This window comes from Heterocephalus glaber, unplaced genomic scaffold (assembly GCF_053883595.1).
Source record: "Heterocephalus glaber isolate CG9 unplaced genomic scaffold, H.glaber_assembly_v1.0 deba00001586, whole genome shotgun sequence".
In the NCBI taxonomy this organism is placed as follows: Eukaryota; Metazoa; Chordata; class Mammalia; order Rodentia; family Bathyergidae; genus Heterocephalus; species Heterocephalus glaber.
Window position 1 is genome coordinate 3,147,849 of NW_028258364.1, and position 14,382 is coordinate 3,162,230.

General features: G+C 35.4%; 1 protein-coding gene and 1 pseudogene across 11 annotated transcripts in view; both read left to right on the forward strand.

Moving 5' to 3' along the window:
* Positions 1-14,382, forward strand: part of Bltp1 (bridge-like lipid transfer protein family member 1) — a 241,252-nt gene that overhangs the window by 20,700 nt on the left and 206,170 nt on the right. For all 11 annotated transcript variants that reach the window (XM_021236449.2, XM_021236454.2, XM_021236453.2 and 8 more), the window contains exons 4-6: positions 1,940-2,056; positions 2,976-3,054; positions 4,870-4,934. In XM_021236449.2, coding sequence (XP_021092108.2) covers positions 1,940-2,056; positions 2,976-3,054; positions 4,870-4,934 — 261 coding nt within the window. The remainder of the gene's footprint in view (positions 1-1,939; positions 2,057-2,975; positions 3,055-4,869; positions 4,935-14,382) is intronic.
* On the forward strand, positions 5,784-13,810 carry LOC147823390 (GMP synthase [glutamine-hydrolyzing] pseudogene; annotated as a pseudogene).

The window sequence follows — 14,382 nt, forward strand, 5'->3', positions numbered from 1 at the left end:
ACATGTTGGGCCATGGAGGCCCACAAACATTAAATAACCTGGATTACACAGCTATTTTTTTCTGAGTACGTGCTTATGCTTCTTTTATGACACCACAGAGTGGCAGGCAGGAATAGAGTAGAGGTGAAATGTATATGGAAGGAATTGTAATGCATTATGATTTATAGGTGGGATTGGGCTTAAATTTCATGTTTTGTATTTTCTACATTATGAAATTGAACTATTGTAAATTATTAATGAAATTCAAGAAAGGAAAATTAATATCAAAGCAGAATTCCTTCTTTACATTTGCTTCCTTTCTTACCACTAGAATTTCTCACTTTTTTCTGTTCTATGAAACTCCTTTCAAGAAGAAAAAAACAATAATAGGAAGAAACAGAAAAAACATTTGAGTGATTTTTTTTTTTTTTTTTGACAGGGTCTTGCTATGCAGTTCAGGCTGGCCTTAAATGCACTGTGAAGCTCAGGCTGCCCTTGAACTCATGGTGATCCTTCTGCCTCAGCCTCCCGAGTGCTGGGATTGCAGGCGTGCACCACCATGCCCAGCATTGAGTGATTTTTTTTTTGAGCCCTGTATTTTACTAGTGTCCCTATGTGTTGGAAGGCCCTCTATGTTGAAATACATAGTGGCCCTATGTATTGAGGGCACGATACCAGGAAAAGTCTACACGGAAAAGCATACTTTCTCAGGAAGTGCTTCTATCTGAAAGGCCCATACAACCTACTATCAAAATAGTGATTTATACAAAATATAAAAATTTGTACAATGTAGCCTTAAATCTAAAACCCAGTGTGCAGCATCAGGATAATTTTTCAAGAGAAGTTTTGTGGTCCTGGGGGGTTGAACCCAGGGCCTTTGTAATAAACTATATCCCCAGCCCTTTATGTTTTTAATTCTTTTTTGAGACAAAGTCTCCTACTTTGTAATCCTCCTGCCACAGCCTCTTAGTGTGCTAGAGTATTAGGCACAGGCTACCATGCCTGGCTTGTAGAAATAAATTTTTGTGTGCAAGTTACAGAACATACTATAAGTACAAAGATGTTACCATCATCCTAAGCTACTTTCAGAAATGCCTACATTTTGTTATGACTCTCAGTGCTACTTGTTTTACATTAAGTAATTTTTTAAAAAGTTAATACTATATTGTTAAAAGGTTACATATATTACATTGTTATAAATCACTTTCTCCTAACTTTAAATAGTTATATATAAACTTTTTTTTTTGGTGTCAGGGATAGAACTCAGGATCTTGTGCTTGCCAGGCAGGCACGGTAGCACTGAGCTACATCCCGGCCCATATATATACTTTTAAAAAGGACAGATAAAGGAAAATTTATTATCAAAATAATGCTTTTCTTGTGTTTTGCCTTTTAAGATAGCCATGAATTAGGATTTTTGGAGGAATATAAATGTTATAGGTGAATATAAACTTTTTATGAAAAACTAGTCAAATTTAGAATATCATTTACTGTAACATATTCATTGACATTCAACAAAAGTAGGCCATTATCTTATCAATTATAGAAAAAGATTTAGTATAAGCTGGCATGTTGAATGTTCCTTTAGATTAAAATTTCCACTTGTTTTCATGTACTTTTTTAATACAGAGATTGCTGGTTTAAGAAATTACTTTTCTCTGATTTAAAAAGTCTTCAGTTATTTTTCTTTCAAATGATGGTAGCCTGTTTTAGGAAATAGCTTGGGAATGAGCTTATGTATGAGCTTTTAGCCCAATAAAGGTGGATATTTTTCCAAATATTATATGGATTTTCTCTTTCAGAACATCACTAAATAAATATGTTGACTAACTGAAACAGTATAAAACATTGAAAAAGGAAAGTTGGATAAGATAGAATCAACCTTTAGTATTAAATTGCAAGGACAGATTGCCACATGGAAGTAAATCATATTATTTTTGATATTTTTTTCTCCCAACAGCTACCATTTTGTCCTGTGGATGGATTATTTATCTCACATATTATAATTCTAGGAATGTTGGTCTTATTTTAACACTGGTTCTTAACAGATTATACAAGCATGGCTATATCCATATTGGTAAGTTTGAAGAACACTGAATTTCTTCTTCCACATAATCTGAAGATATATATTATAAATTTACATTTTATAAGCAGATAGTAACTTTTAAAGTTTACCTTTGTTTCAGGAAGGTTAAAATGATCTAAGTGGACTTTTCTCTCATACAGCGTTCCACAACTAGAGGTATCTTTCACCCCAGTTTTATTTCTAAATGTTTCTATAGTAATTTTTGGACTTTTTGTTTTTGCTTATAAGAGGTGTTTATTAAAAGAATTTTCATTTATAAAATATGTAAATAGTTTTTAAGAGTCTACCATCCAAAGAAAAAATTTAATGTTCTGTAGTTTTCCTTTTTTATTTAAAAAAACATGATTCATACTATAAAAATATATAGGTAAGAACATCTTGTGTATTCCATTTGGTGGACTGCTTTATTCATTAAATTTTTAACTACTTATCAGGGGGAAGTTTGGGTTTTGGAAAGCCCTAAACAAGTGAGAAAATGAGAGAGGGATGCCTGGATAGAACTATTTTAACCTTCTTTATATATTAATACCACTAATGGACATAAATGAACTTCTTTCAAATATAAGTAGTCTTCTATTAATGTGGGGCAATGACTGGTTCTTGCAGCCATCCAGATTAATGGAGAAAAATGGTGAGTTGGTTACTGGTTTGGGTTTGTTTAATGGCTAAGAAGTAGCTACCTAAACTAATGTCCTCATATATTTATTTAGTAGCTTAGTCCCAGTGATGATATATATGGCATTTTTTTGTTACATTGGAGAATGATAGAAAAATTGTAAGACTGGATATTAGGGAGTGGGAAGAGATTATTTAATTATTAAATAAACTGAATGGTAAGATTATTGTACGCATTAAAAGCTCTACTGTTTATTAAACTAATTACATTATGGTTTTTTTTCTTCTACAATAGGTTCCTTCTCATTCTCTGTTCTTTCTGGAAAAGTCATGGTTCGTGAAATCTATTACATTACAGAAGACTTGTCTATTAGGTAATGAAATAAAAATAAAAAAGAACTCAAACATGAAATACTTAAAAAGCTTCTCACTAATTTAGTGTGGCTTGCCTCTTCAAATTAATCAAAACTGAAAAATCATTTTTTCTAGCCAGGTGCAATGGTATGTGCCTGTGGTCTCAGCTACTTGGGAGTTTAAACCAGGAGGGCACCTGTGTCGGGGAGTTTGAGACAAGCCTGGGCAACATAGTGTGGCCCTGTCTCAAAAAAATATTTTTCTCCCAATAAATCATACTTGCTGAATTGTTGTTTTAAAATGTTTTTATCAGTGGATTAATTTAGGAAAGATTTAGACTGGCAAAATGCTTCTTAAATAAAAATTTACAGTAATGAATACTGTCATTTCATTTCTAGATTAAAAACTGAACCATTGCATTACCTGACCATTTCTCTGTTGTAGAATTCCTGGTGGTCATTGCTATATAAAAAACAAAGTTCAGTGATACTGATCATTCTCATCCATTAACTCCTTATTGGAGATGTTTAAAGAATTATTTAGCATCACTTACCAACTCTGATTTTATTCTAAGAAAGAAACACAGATGTGAATATAACAGGAAATGATGTTTGAAGTACTTCTGCAACAGCCTGTTTTATTTTTGTAATGTTCTTAAAATTTAAACTTAGATGGAAATCCAACTTTTGAATCATTTGAGAGCATTAGGATTTGGCCAATTTCATAACTCACTTAAAATTGTAGGAAGCAACTTCTATGCTAGTCTAAAATTATTTCCAAATGAAAAATAAAAAGTAAAAGAGGTTGAATGCATCCATTGAGGTATAAGGTAATAGGTCATTTTGAGAATTGAAGGCATGTCTTTAAAAGTTTCCCTAGTATGCCAACATCCCCTTTAAGCTTTGGCTTATAGTTTATATGATTTTATATTTAAAAATATGGCTGTTAGTGTGGCTCAGTGGTAGAGCTCTTATCTAGCATGCCTGTTTAATCCCCAACACCCAAAAAACAAAAACAGAAACAAAAAAAGCCAGATTTGGTGGAATACATTTGTAATCCTAGCACTCTGGGATAACAAATTCGAGCCCAACCTGTGTAATTTAGCAACTAATTGAGACCCTGTCTCAAAAAAAATAAGTAAAAGGAATCAATATCTGATATTGATATCTATCTATATGTCTGAATTCCCCACAATGAATGTACTTATATATCATAACTCTTACTTAAAAATTTTAAAAATACTAATTTCATCATGGTGATGCTTACCTGTAATCCTAGCTACTTGACAGGCTGAGGCAGGAGAATCACAAGTTCAAGGCCAGCCTGGGTAACTTAGTGAGACTCTGTCTCAAAACAGAAAAATAAAAAAGGGCTGTGGACCTACTCAATACAAGGCCCTGAGTTCAATTCCCCAGTATAGTTAAAAAAAAAGAGAGAGATAAAAGGCTCTGTTAGCACTTCATTTTCCCATTACATGTAATTTAGCCCTACATTTCACCTAATGAGAACTAATATTTCAAAACAATGTTATACATGATAAACATGTATTTTTTTTGTCAATTAAACACTTAAAAAATTTAAAATGTGTACCTAACTTAGCGTTTTAGAGATTAACTTTTCCAGTTTAATTGGAAAATTATAAAAGTTATAAAAATGTATTTTATAATTCTTGGTCCTCAAAGAGATGCATATTTATATATGCTAGTGTACTCTTGAGAATTTTCTTTCTCTTTTTCATTATTCATTAATTGCCTACCTTTTATAATAACTAATTAAAAAATGAGTTAAGTAATTTGTTACTTAGATTCTTATTTTTTGTAATCTACCTTGCTTAGAATTCAAGATGGATTTATCATTTTTCGGTGGTGGAAAATGTATAACCCAAAGCAGAAGCAACATGGTAAGTTTTCATTTTTTCATGTGTTTAATTAAATCAGAACTTTTATTTATGGATATTTAAATGTTCCACATCTTATAGATATTTTAAAAGCTATGGAGTTTACAGAACTCTGGTCTTACTTGTGCTTGGTTGAAAATCTTCAGCTTTCCTATTGTCTGCTTAAGTGCAATTGCTTTAGTCTGTTATTCATTCAGGGTTATCCCGAGTGTGATCTCTAGCCTTTCCTCCTGTAATCTCTGTGGAGTCTATGTTGTAGTTAAAATAGGCTCCCTGGCATGCTCATTGCTCTTCAGCATTTCAAGTTGTGGTGTGAACAGAAAAGAGGCGGTGCAGGCTCCAGACTATCTTATGGATTTGTTTTTTATTATCAGAGCCTTACTTTTTGTCATCTGAGTTTATTCCCTGATCTTCTTTTGTGCTACTGCCCCTGTCTTTGAGTGTCTTACACTATGTTAACTGTACCAGTGGCTTCAAGGACAGTAGATGCTGTCTTTATTTTCTAGAATACTGCTTCTCAAACTTTCAGTTTAAGGAACCCTTTATATTCATCTAAATAATTGAGGACTCCAAAGAGCTTTTATGTAAAGGGGTTCTATCTGTTTATATTTACTGCATTAGATATTAAGCCTGATAAATTTAGAATTTTTTCATTAAGAATACTGATAAAGGGCCGGGATTTAGCTCCGTAGTTCTGGAGCCTGCCTCCCAAGTACAAGGTCCGGAGTTCGATCCCCCGTACTAACAAAAAAAAAAGAATACTGATAAACTATTATATATTAAAAACACAGTTTATGAGCCCCTCCTTCAGGGGCGGGCTGCGGGGGGCCGGGGGGTCTTGTTTGCGGGGCAGGGCCTGCCGGGGGCCCCTAGCTTGAGAGCCTTGGGTTTGGCAGCGGCATCTGAGGAAGCCTAATGGTCTCTGCCGCCTCCCAGTGGCCTCAGGGGCGGAATCAGGAGGCTGGGGCAGCGTGTGCACTGCTGGTCTTCTCTCCCTCGGATCAGGGGCCTGTGGTCTGAGGCTGCTGCTCGGTTCGGTGCTCAGCGGGCAGCCGAGTCTTCTCCGCTCTGTCTGCTCCTCGAACAGGCTTCCCTCTCCACCTTGGCCGTAGCGCCGACCCTTCTGGGACCCTCCTACCCTCTTTTGTACTCTTGCCGGGTCGCGGCCCCAGCCCCAATGGCTCTGTGCAACGGAGACTGCAAGCTGGAGAATGCTGGAGGAGACCTTAAGGATGGCCCCCAACACTACGAAGAAGCTGTTGTCATTTTGGATGCTGGTGCTCAGTACGGGAAAATCATAGACTGAAGAGCGAGGGAACTATTTGTGCAATCTGAAATCTGGCCCCTGGAAGCACCAGCATTTACCATAAAAGAACAAGGATTCCGTGCTATTATCATCTCTGGAGGACCTAATTCTTTGTATTCAGAAGATGCTCCCTGGTTTGATCCAGCAATATTCACTACTGGCAAGCCTATCCTTGGGATTTGCTATGGCATGCAGATGATGAATAAGGTATTTGGAGGTACTGTGCACAAAAAAAGTGTTAGAGAAGATGGAGTCTTCAACATCAGTGTGGATAATACGTGTTCATTATTCAGGGGCCTCAGAAGGAAGAAACTGTTTTGCTTACACAAGGAGATAGTGTAGACAAAGTAGCTGATGGATTCAAGGTTGTAGCACATTCTGGAAACATTGTAGTAGGTATAGCAAATGAATCTAAAAAGTTGTATGGAGTACAGTTCCACCCAGAAGTTGGTCTTGCAGAAAATGGAAAAGTAATACTGAAGAATTTCCTTTATGATTTGGCTGGATGTACTGGGACTTTTACAGTGCAGAACAGAGAATTTGAATGCATTCTAGAGATCAAAGAGCAAGCAAGTAGGCACATCAAAAGTTTTGGTTTTACTCAGTGGTGGTGTAGACTCAACAGTTTGTACAGCTTTGCCAAATCATGCTTTGAATCAAGATCAAGTCATTGCTGTGCACATTGATAATAGCTTTATGAGAAAATGGAAAAGCCAGTCTGTTGAAGAGGCCCTCAAAAAGCTTGAAATTCAGGTCAAAGTGATAAATGCTGCTCATTCCTTCTATAATGGAACAACTACTTTACCAATATCAGATGAAGACAGAACCCCATGAAAAAGAATTAGCAAAACATTAAATATGACTACAAGTCCTGAGGAGAGAAGAAAAATCATTGGCGATTCTTTTGTTAAGATTGCCAGTGAAGTAATTGAAGAAATGACTCTGAAACCAGATGAGGTTTTCCTTGCCCAAGGTACTTTACTGCCTGATCTAATTGAAAGTGCATCCCTTGTTGCAAATGGCAAAGCTGAACTCATCAAAACTCATCACAATGACACAGAACTTATCAGAAAATTGAGAGAAGAGGGAAAAGTAATAGAACCACTGAAAGATTTTCATAAAGATGAAGTGAGAATTTTAGGCAGAGAACTTGGCCTTCTTGAAGAATTAGTTCCCGGGCATCCATTTCCAGGTCCTGGCTTGCCTAGTAGAGTAATATGTGCTGAGTTACCTTGCATTTGTAAGGACTTTCCTGAAACCAATAATATTTTGAAAATAGTGACTGATTTTTCTGCAAGTGTTAAGAAGCTTCATACATTATTACAAAGAGTCAAGGCCTGCACCACAGAAAAGGATCAGGAGAAGCTGATGCAGATTACGAGTCTGCATTCACTGAATGCTTTCTTGCTGCCAATCAAAACTGTAGGTATACAGGGTAGCTGTTGTTCCTACAGTTACATTTGTGGGATCTCTAGTAAAGATGAGCCTGACTGGGAGTCTCTTGTTTTCTTTGGTAGGCTTATACCGAGGATGTGTCACAACATTAACAAAAGTGCTTAGTACTTTACACCAAGCTGATTTTGAGGCCCATAACATTCTCAGGGAGTCTGGGTTTGCCGGGAAAATAAGCCAATTGCCAGTGATTTTGACACCATTACATTTTGATTGGGACCCACTTCAGAAGCAGCCTTCATGCCAGAGATCTGTGGTTATTCAAACCTTTATTACTAGTGATTTCATGACTGGTATACCCACAGCACCTCGTAATGAGATTCCTGTGGAGGTGTTAAAGATGGTCACTGAGATTAAGAAGATTCCTGGTATTTCTCAAATTATGTATGACTTAACATCAAAGCCTCCAGGAAGTACTGAGTGGGAGTAATAAACTTGTTCTGTTAAAAAAAAATACAGTTTATGAAAAATAAGTATCTAAAGCAAAAGAAAGTAATGAGATGAATAGCATTTTATAGTTTACAAATCTCTTTAATGTTTGGCTTAATAGATGACTAGAGTCTTACTGATACTTCTGTAAATCTGATGAAGTGCCATATCCCCTAGTGTTTGGAAAATCTCCACTGTACTCATGGCAGAATGATCATGAGAAATTAAAATATCTTAATATAGTAATACTATGTATATAGTTTTTACCTGGTCTTGAGATTTCCGCATAGGTCTCCAGATCATGTTTTGAAACTACTGTTGTAGAAGATTATTGGTGAGACCTGGTAGTGTAGGGTCAGAAGAGGATGGACCCTTACATCTTTTTCTAGCTATAGAGATTATCTGTGTTTCTGTTACTCCATGTCGAGATTTTGACTACATTTTTTTGTCTGTCTGTCTTGTGGTGCTGAGGATATAGGGCCTCTTGTGTGCTAAACAAGTGATCTGCCACTGAGCTGTCCCTTCAGCCTCTGTGTTGAGATTCTGAAATGATTAAGTTGTTATAAAACTTTAGAGCTTTCCAATTAAACGTTGGTTTGATAATTTTCTTGTGTGTGTGTGTGTGTGTGTGTGTGTGTGTGTGTGTTTGGACTCACCTAAGCATCTTACCATCATTTATAACTTTATTTTTACAAGAAATAGATTTAAAAATTGACAAGTTTCTAAACTTATCTAAGCTAGCCTAAGTTACTTTAGATTTTACTATTATTTATTTCACTGTTAGTCTTTTTTCTTTTTTCTTATTCCCTTGCCCCTATAGCCCTCCCTTCTTCCCCTTCTGTTATATATGATGTACTTTTCCTTGTCAAGGCTGGCATGAATGGGTCAGCATTTGACATCTGTACAATTAATGGAATCAGAATGATTAGAAATTAGAATGGTCAAACTTCGTGTCTGGAAAAACCATTTTAATAGCTAGAGTTGTTTGTTAGATAAGTTTGAACAGAGATAAGTTTTATTACATGATAGAGTATTTTGAGGGCCTTTGAAATGGCCTTTTGCCGTTTCTCATCTGTTATGTAGAATGACTGTGTTATTAATAGTCTCCAGTCTATCATTTTAGAATGTCAGTTGTTAAACCATTGTTAACTTGTCTTCACAATGCTATAAGCATTCTTATGGATAAAACGTCCTGTAGATAGGTCAATATGTTAATGTATGGGAAACATTTAAGTTTTATCTCTTCATAAATATGAATAAATCCTAAATTTTGAGTCGTTGTCTGCACTATTACCTGTATTAAATTTTGTGGGGAAAATATTCTTGACTACTATTTGTTTTATATTTGGCTGTTAGCCATAAAGGTAGCAAATGGTGGCTAAAACTCATTCCTTAGAATCAAGTCCTTTTGAGTTCATACCCAGCTTTTGATACATTAATTTAGCTTTGAGCAGGCCTAATATTTCTTCTGAATTAATTTGTAATGTCTATGTAGTGTGGGCCTTAGAGGTAGATTTACTTTAGGAGTATAGTTCCTGCTCCATGTCATGCTTCTCTTAATCTTGCAGACTGTTCACTAGATGAGTGCCTCTTTTGAATTAGTCTTTTTTCATGTTTAGTTAACATAAGCTATATTATTAACAAGATTACAGTAAAGCTTAAAATCTTTTTTGTTTATATTAGGTGTGATTGAAAAATAAAGTATGCTTAAATTTAAAAATTACAATAAAAGACACATTGCCATTAACACCCCCCCAATATTCTCCCTTTCTTCGAACACACTTATTCCATTGTTCTTGCCATTTTCTAAAGCAATTCTGGAAGTTCTTTTTTTTTTTTTGGTGCTGGGGATTGAACTCGGGTCCTTGTGCTTGCGAAGCAGGCGGTGGAACCACTGAGCTAAATCCCCAGCCCTGGAAGTTCTTTTTTGTGAGAATCTTTAGTTATGTTATTGTTGTGGCTGCCTCAATGTCCTGAATCAATTAAAAACATTTCCCTTTCATGGTCATTTTGACTTTGGGGAAGAGTCAGAAATTGCACATTGCTAAAGTTGGTGAATAAAGTGTATGAGGACATATGTGATATTTTTACAAGCTTGTCTTTCTGTTGGGTGACACTCAACAGCACCAGTCACTGATGAAACTCACTAGTCAGGAAGAGAATTTAGAATAAAGTACATAAGGGATGAAAAACTTTTGAGAAAAACTGGACAGTATTAGTACATTCTAACATAACAATATAGTAGTGAGCTATATTCAGCAGCATGACCTTATAATCTAGATATTATTTCTTGCTGATTAAGGGCATGTCCATTTTCTTTGACAATTAAGCAGTACTAATAGATGTTTATATTTCTTGGTGGAAGATTTAGAAGTCTGAGTGGAGTATGTGCCTGAATAGATAGTTAGCCACATAGCCTTCTAAGGAGGTGAACTAAGGGTTTTCGGTGGGTAGGGCCAAGATTTTACAGTTGCCCTGTTAGAAGAAAAGAGTGATGATCAAGTGCTGAAATTCTATGCCGTATGGCTTGGTTGGGATCATTTTATCCAGGAGAACATTCAGATTTGCCAATTGTTCATATAGTCCTTAAAACAACATATCTGAGCTGTTTACCGTAGAATTTGTTGCATAATTTTCTAGAGGTTAAGAAGCTGTTGATTTGTTGTAGATGATTGTTGGGTAAAGGTTTGGTATCTGTCAAAAATCTTTATTTTTATAATAGTCAATTATAATCCATTCTTTTGGAAAATAAATAGCAAGGCCAGTTGCCTCTTAATATGTGATGATATAATAATTAAATCTGAATAGTCATGCACCTTTCTTATCAAAGGAATTCTTTGAGTAAGAAGTGAAAGGATGATGGTAAAGTATGCCTCTATTATTTTATTAGAAGTTTTAGCTTAATATGATCTAGCACTTTTAAAATTTGTTACATCTAAATCCTGCCTATTAAATTAAATAAAAAACACTGAACAGTTTTTAAAATGCCAGTAGGCTATTTTGTCTTTTACAGTAGTATTAATTCAGAGTATTAAGAAACATTGGCAGCACTTTTGCACATTTGCTTTTTTTAGAATTACAGATAACATATTTCTCAATTACATAATTAAATAGCTGTCTTTTTCCTTATTTCTCTTTGGAAAACAAGACATCAGAGGGAGCTGTTTGGTTAAGAGATTTGAGTGATTCTACAACATTCATGTATATTTTCTCTATAAACTTAACCTCTGAGTCATAATTTTTTATGTCTATAGCTTATATCTATTTGGTATTTTATTAAGACATTTTAAGGGAGGCCAGGGATATAGCTCAGCGGCACAGCACCTGCTTGGCAAGCATGAGGCCCTGAGTTTGATTCCTGGTACTGAGGGGGAAAAAAAGATATTTTGAGGGGGCCTTAGCACATGAATGGCACCATCTTTGATAGTAAGGAATGTGAGAAAATTTCTGCTTTAATCAAGAATAGAGTAATTTTAACATAGAGATGAGACTTAAGAGAACCAATTAAGTATTCTTAAGTTATACAGAAAGTTTTCACTTTGACTCCCAGTATCATTAGATAGAATAAATCCTAGAAACTGTTTCCAAAATTCCTTGGAAAGGGAAATGTCTTTGAGAAATCTATTGTCACAAGAATTTAATGATCTTGAGTCCTCCATTTCATCTTTGATTACTGATCAGTTTGTCATGTAATATTAAAAAACAAGTACCATTTTTGGATAAATTTCTGTATTTAGCAATTAGTGACATTAATTTTTGCTTTGAAATAGACATTGCATGTGTTGATATAATTGATAAGTAATTTTATTTTATGGTAAAGAGTCAATGAAACTTGAGTTTCATTGTTCTTTTTGGTAGTTGGGTAACCTTGGGGTACCCACTGCTAGGATTGTGAGGATTAAAAAGGATTATGTGCATAAAGTGCCAAGACTAATTTCATAGTTACTTTTTTTTTTTTACATATAGTTACTTTTCTTGTTGCTGTGACAAAATAACCAACACCCACAAGTGAAGGGAGGAAAGGTTTATTTAGCTCACAGTTTGTAGAAGTTTCAGTCCATAATCAGCTAGTTCTAAGGCAGAGTGGCATGGCAGACAGGCATCACAGAGGAGAAACAGTTCATGGAGGGCAGAAGGTAGCAAAACAAGCAAGGGATGACCACAGCTTTTTCTATCTCTTATATCTTATCTAGGCTACCTACCCTTAAGGTGGTTAGCACTCACACCCTTAATCTTTGTGCCCTTGATCCTAGCACTACACCATGAATCAATCCCAGCATCACACACCCTAGATCCTGCCACCTCTGAAAAAGCTCCACCTATGACTATATGAGGCTTTGGGGGACATCTAGACACAAGCCATAACAAATAGTGTGTGGAAAATACTATGAGAGATATGTTGCTTCATTATTATTATAAAGATTATATTATACTCTGAAGTGAAAGGTTATTTAAAAAGTGTGATTTGAAAGCACAGTCCATCCAAAGTATCATCTAGGGAGTGGTTTTAGGGCATCCCTCCTCCTCCTGCAGATACTAAAATCTGAGGATGCATATATCAAGTGGCATAGTACTTGCTTCTAAGCTTTACACATCCTTTCATATACTTTACTTAAGTTTAGATTACTCAGGATACTTAATACAATGTAAATGCTACATAAATATTTGTTATACTATATTGTTTAGGGAATCATTATAAGGAAAGAAGTCTGTACAATTTCAGTACACATATATTTTTTCTCCTATTTTCAGTCTGTGATTGGTTAAATCCACAGATGTGAAACCCTCATGGATGTAGAGGGCTACTTGTACATCATTTATATGACCAGCAAGAATTTTATCTGCAAGGAGAAAGAAACTTATTTTTTATGTACAACAATCCTGCAGATAGATAGAGGTAGTCTCATTTTATAGTTAAGAAAAACAAGGCTTGGAATGATTAAAATACTGGTCTTAGGTCATGACATTAGTAAATGTTGTTTTGGGGATAGAGTCCTGTATCTTTTCTGCTGTTTATTTACCTCCTTATGCAGGTCCTGGAGAATTGCATGCAGGTATTGCTAACTTAATTTACACTCTGTGTGTGTACAGTGTGTGTGTGTGTGTGTGTGTGTGTGTGTGTGTATGTGTGTATCTGCACGTGGAAAATACATGTCTTTGGAAGAAGTTCCTGTCTGTTTTGGAGGATATTTGTTTGAGATGGGACGTGTGCCCTGTTGGAGATAGCCCCTATTAGTTTAGTATAGTGCGCCTGTCTGTGTGGGGCACACTTTTGCATGTAGGCTTTGTGTATATTTATCTCTATGAGCATGAAATTCTGAGTGTGCTAGTAGTTGTGTGTACGTGCATGTATAACTGTGAAAATATGTGCATGTGTATGTTTGCCTTTTTAAATGCTTCTGAATCTGTGCATAAGTGTGCCTATGTGCGTGTATGCTTCAGGATATGTGTGCTTTTTCCTGCCTTTCTGTCTCTATAGTGTGCTTTTTGGCAGCCTGTCTCTGCATCTGTGTGTATATCTTGGGGTAAGGATATGGGGTTGGAGAGAATGTTGCCAAATAGAACACTCCTGGGGATGGCAGAAAACTGGGAAAATATTAACAGAAAAGATTCTGGGCAGAGACGCTGAAGAAAATGCACACCATATAAGCTTGGAGATCAATTAGGCTTGAATATCTGATTTACTTTTTAATCATATAGCTCTCTGGCTGAAATATTGAGGTTGATGAAAAAGAAGCAGAACAAATTAAAAAGACAATGTCAAGTAGGTAAATGTTTATTTTTTAAAATATGAGACTAAGAGATGCTTTTTAAGTACTTAGAAACATACTATTCATATACTACTTTTCCCACATGATTTTTGGAGGGAAAAGAGTGATCTCCAGACCACTCAAAATATTTGTCAGTACAGCCTACATTTTGTTCAGTCTTATTTAAAATTCACAAGGCTATTTATTACTTTTATTTAATGATATAATCAATATTCATTGAACATCTCCTATGTACCAGGCCCTGTATTAGGCACCAGGGACATAGTAGTGCAAAAATGAAATAGAAAAAAAAAACCCCACTAGTGGAGCTTATACTCCAGCAGGAGAGGCAACAATAAATAATGACTAATTTTTTAAAAGGCCAAGAAAATATGGTAAGGAGTATTGAAGGGATCATATATTATTTTAGTATTAGATACTTAGTGTTTATCAGTCTTTTCAAAATACTCTCAGAAGTTTATACATATCTTTATACCTTATTGTCCTTGGTAAA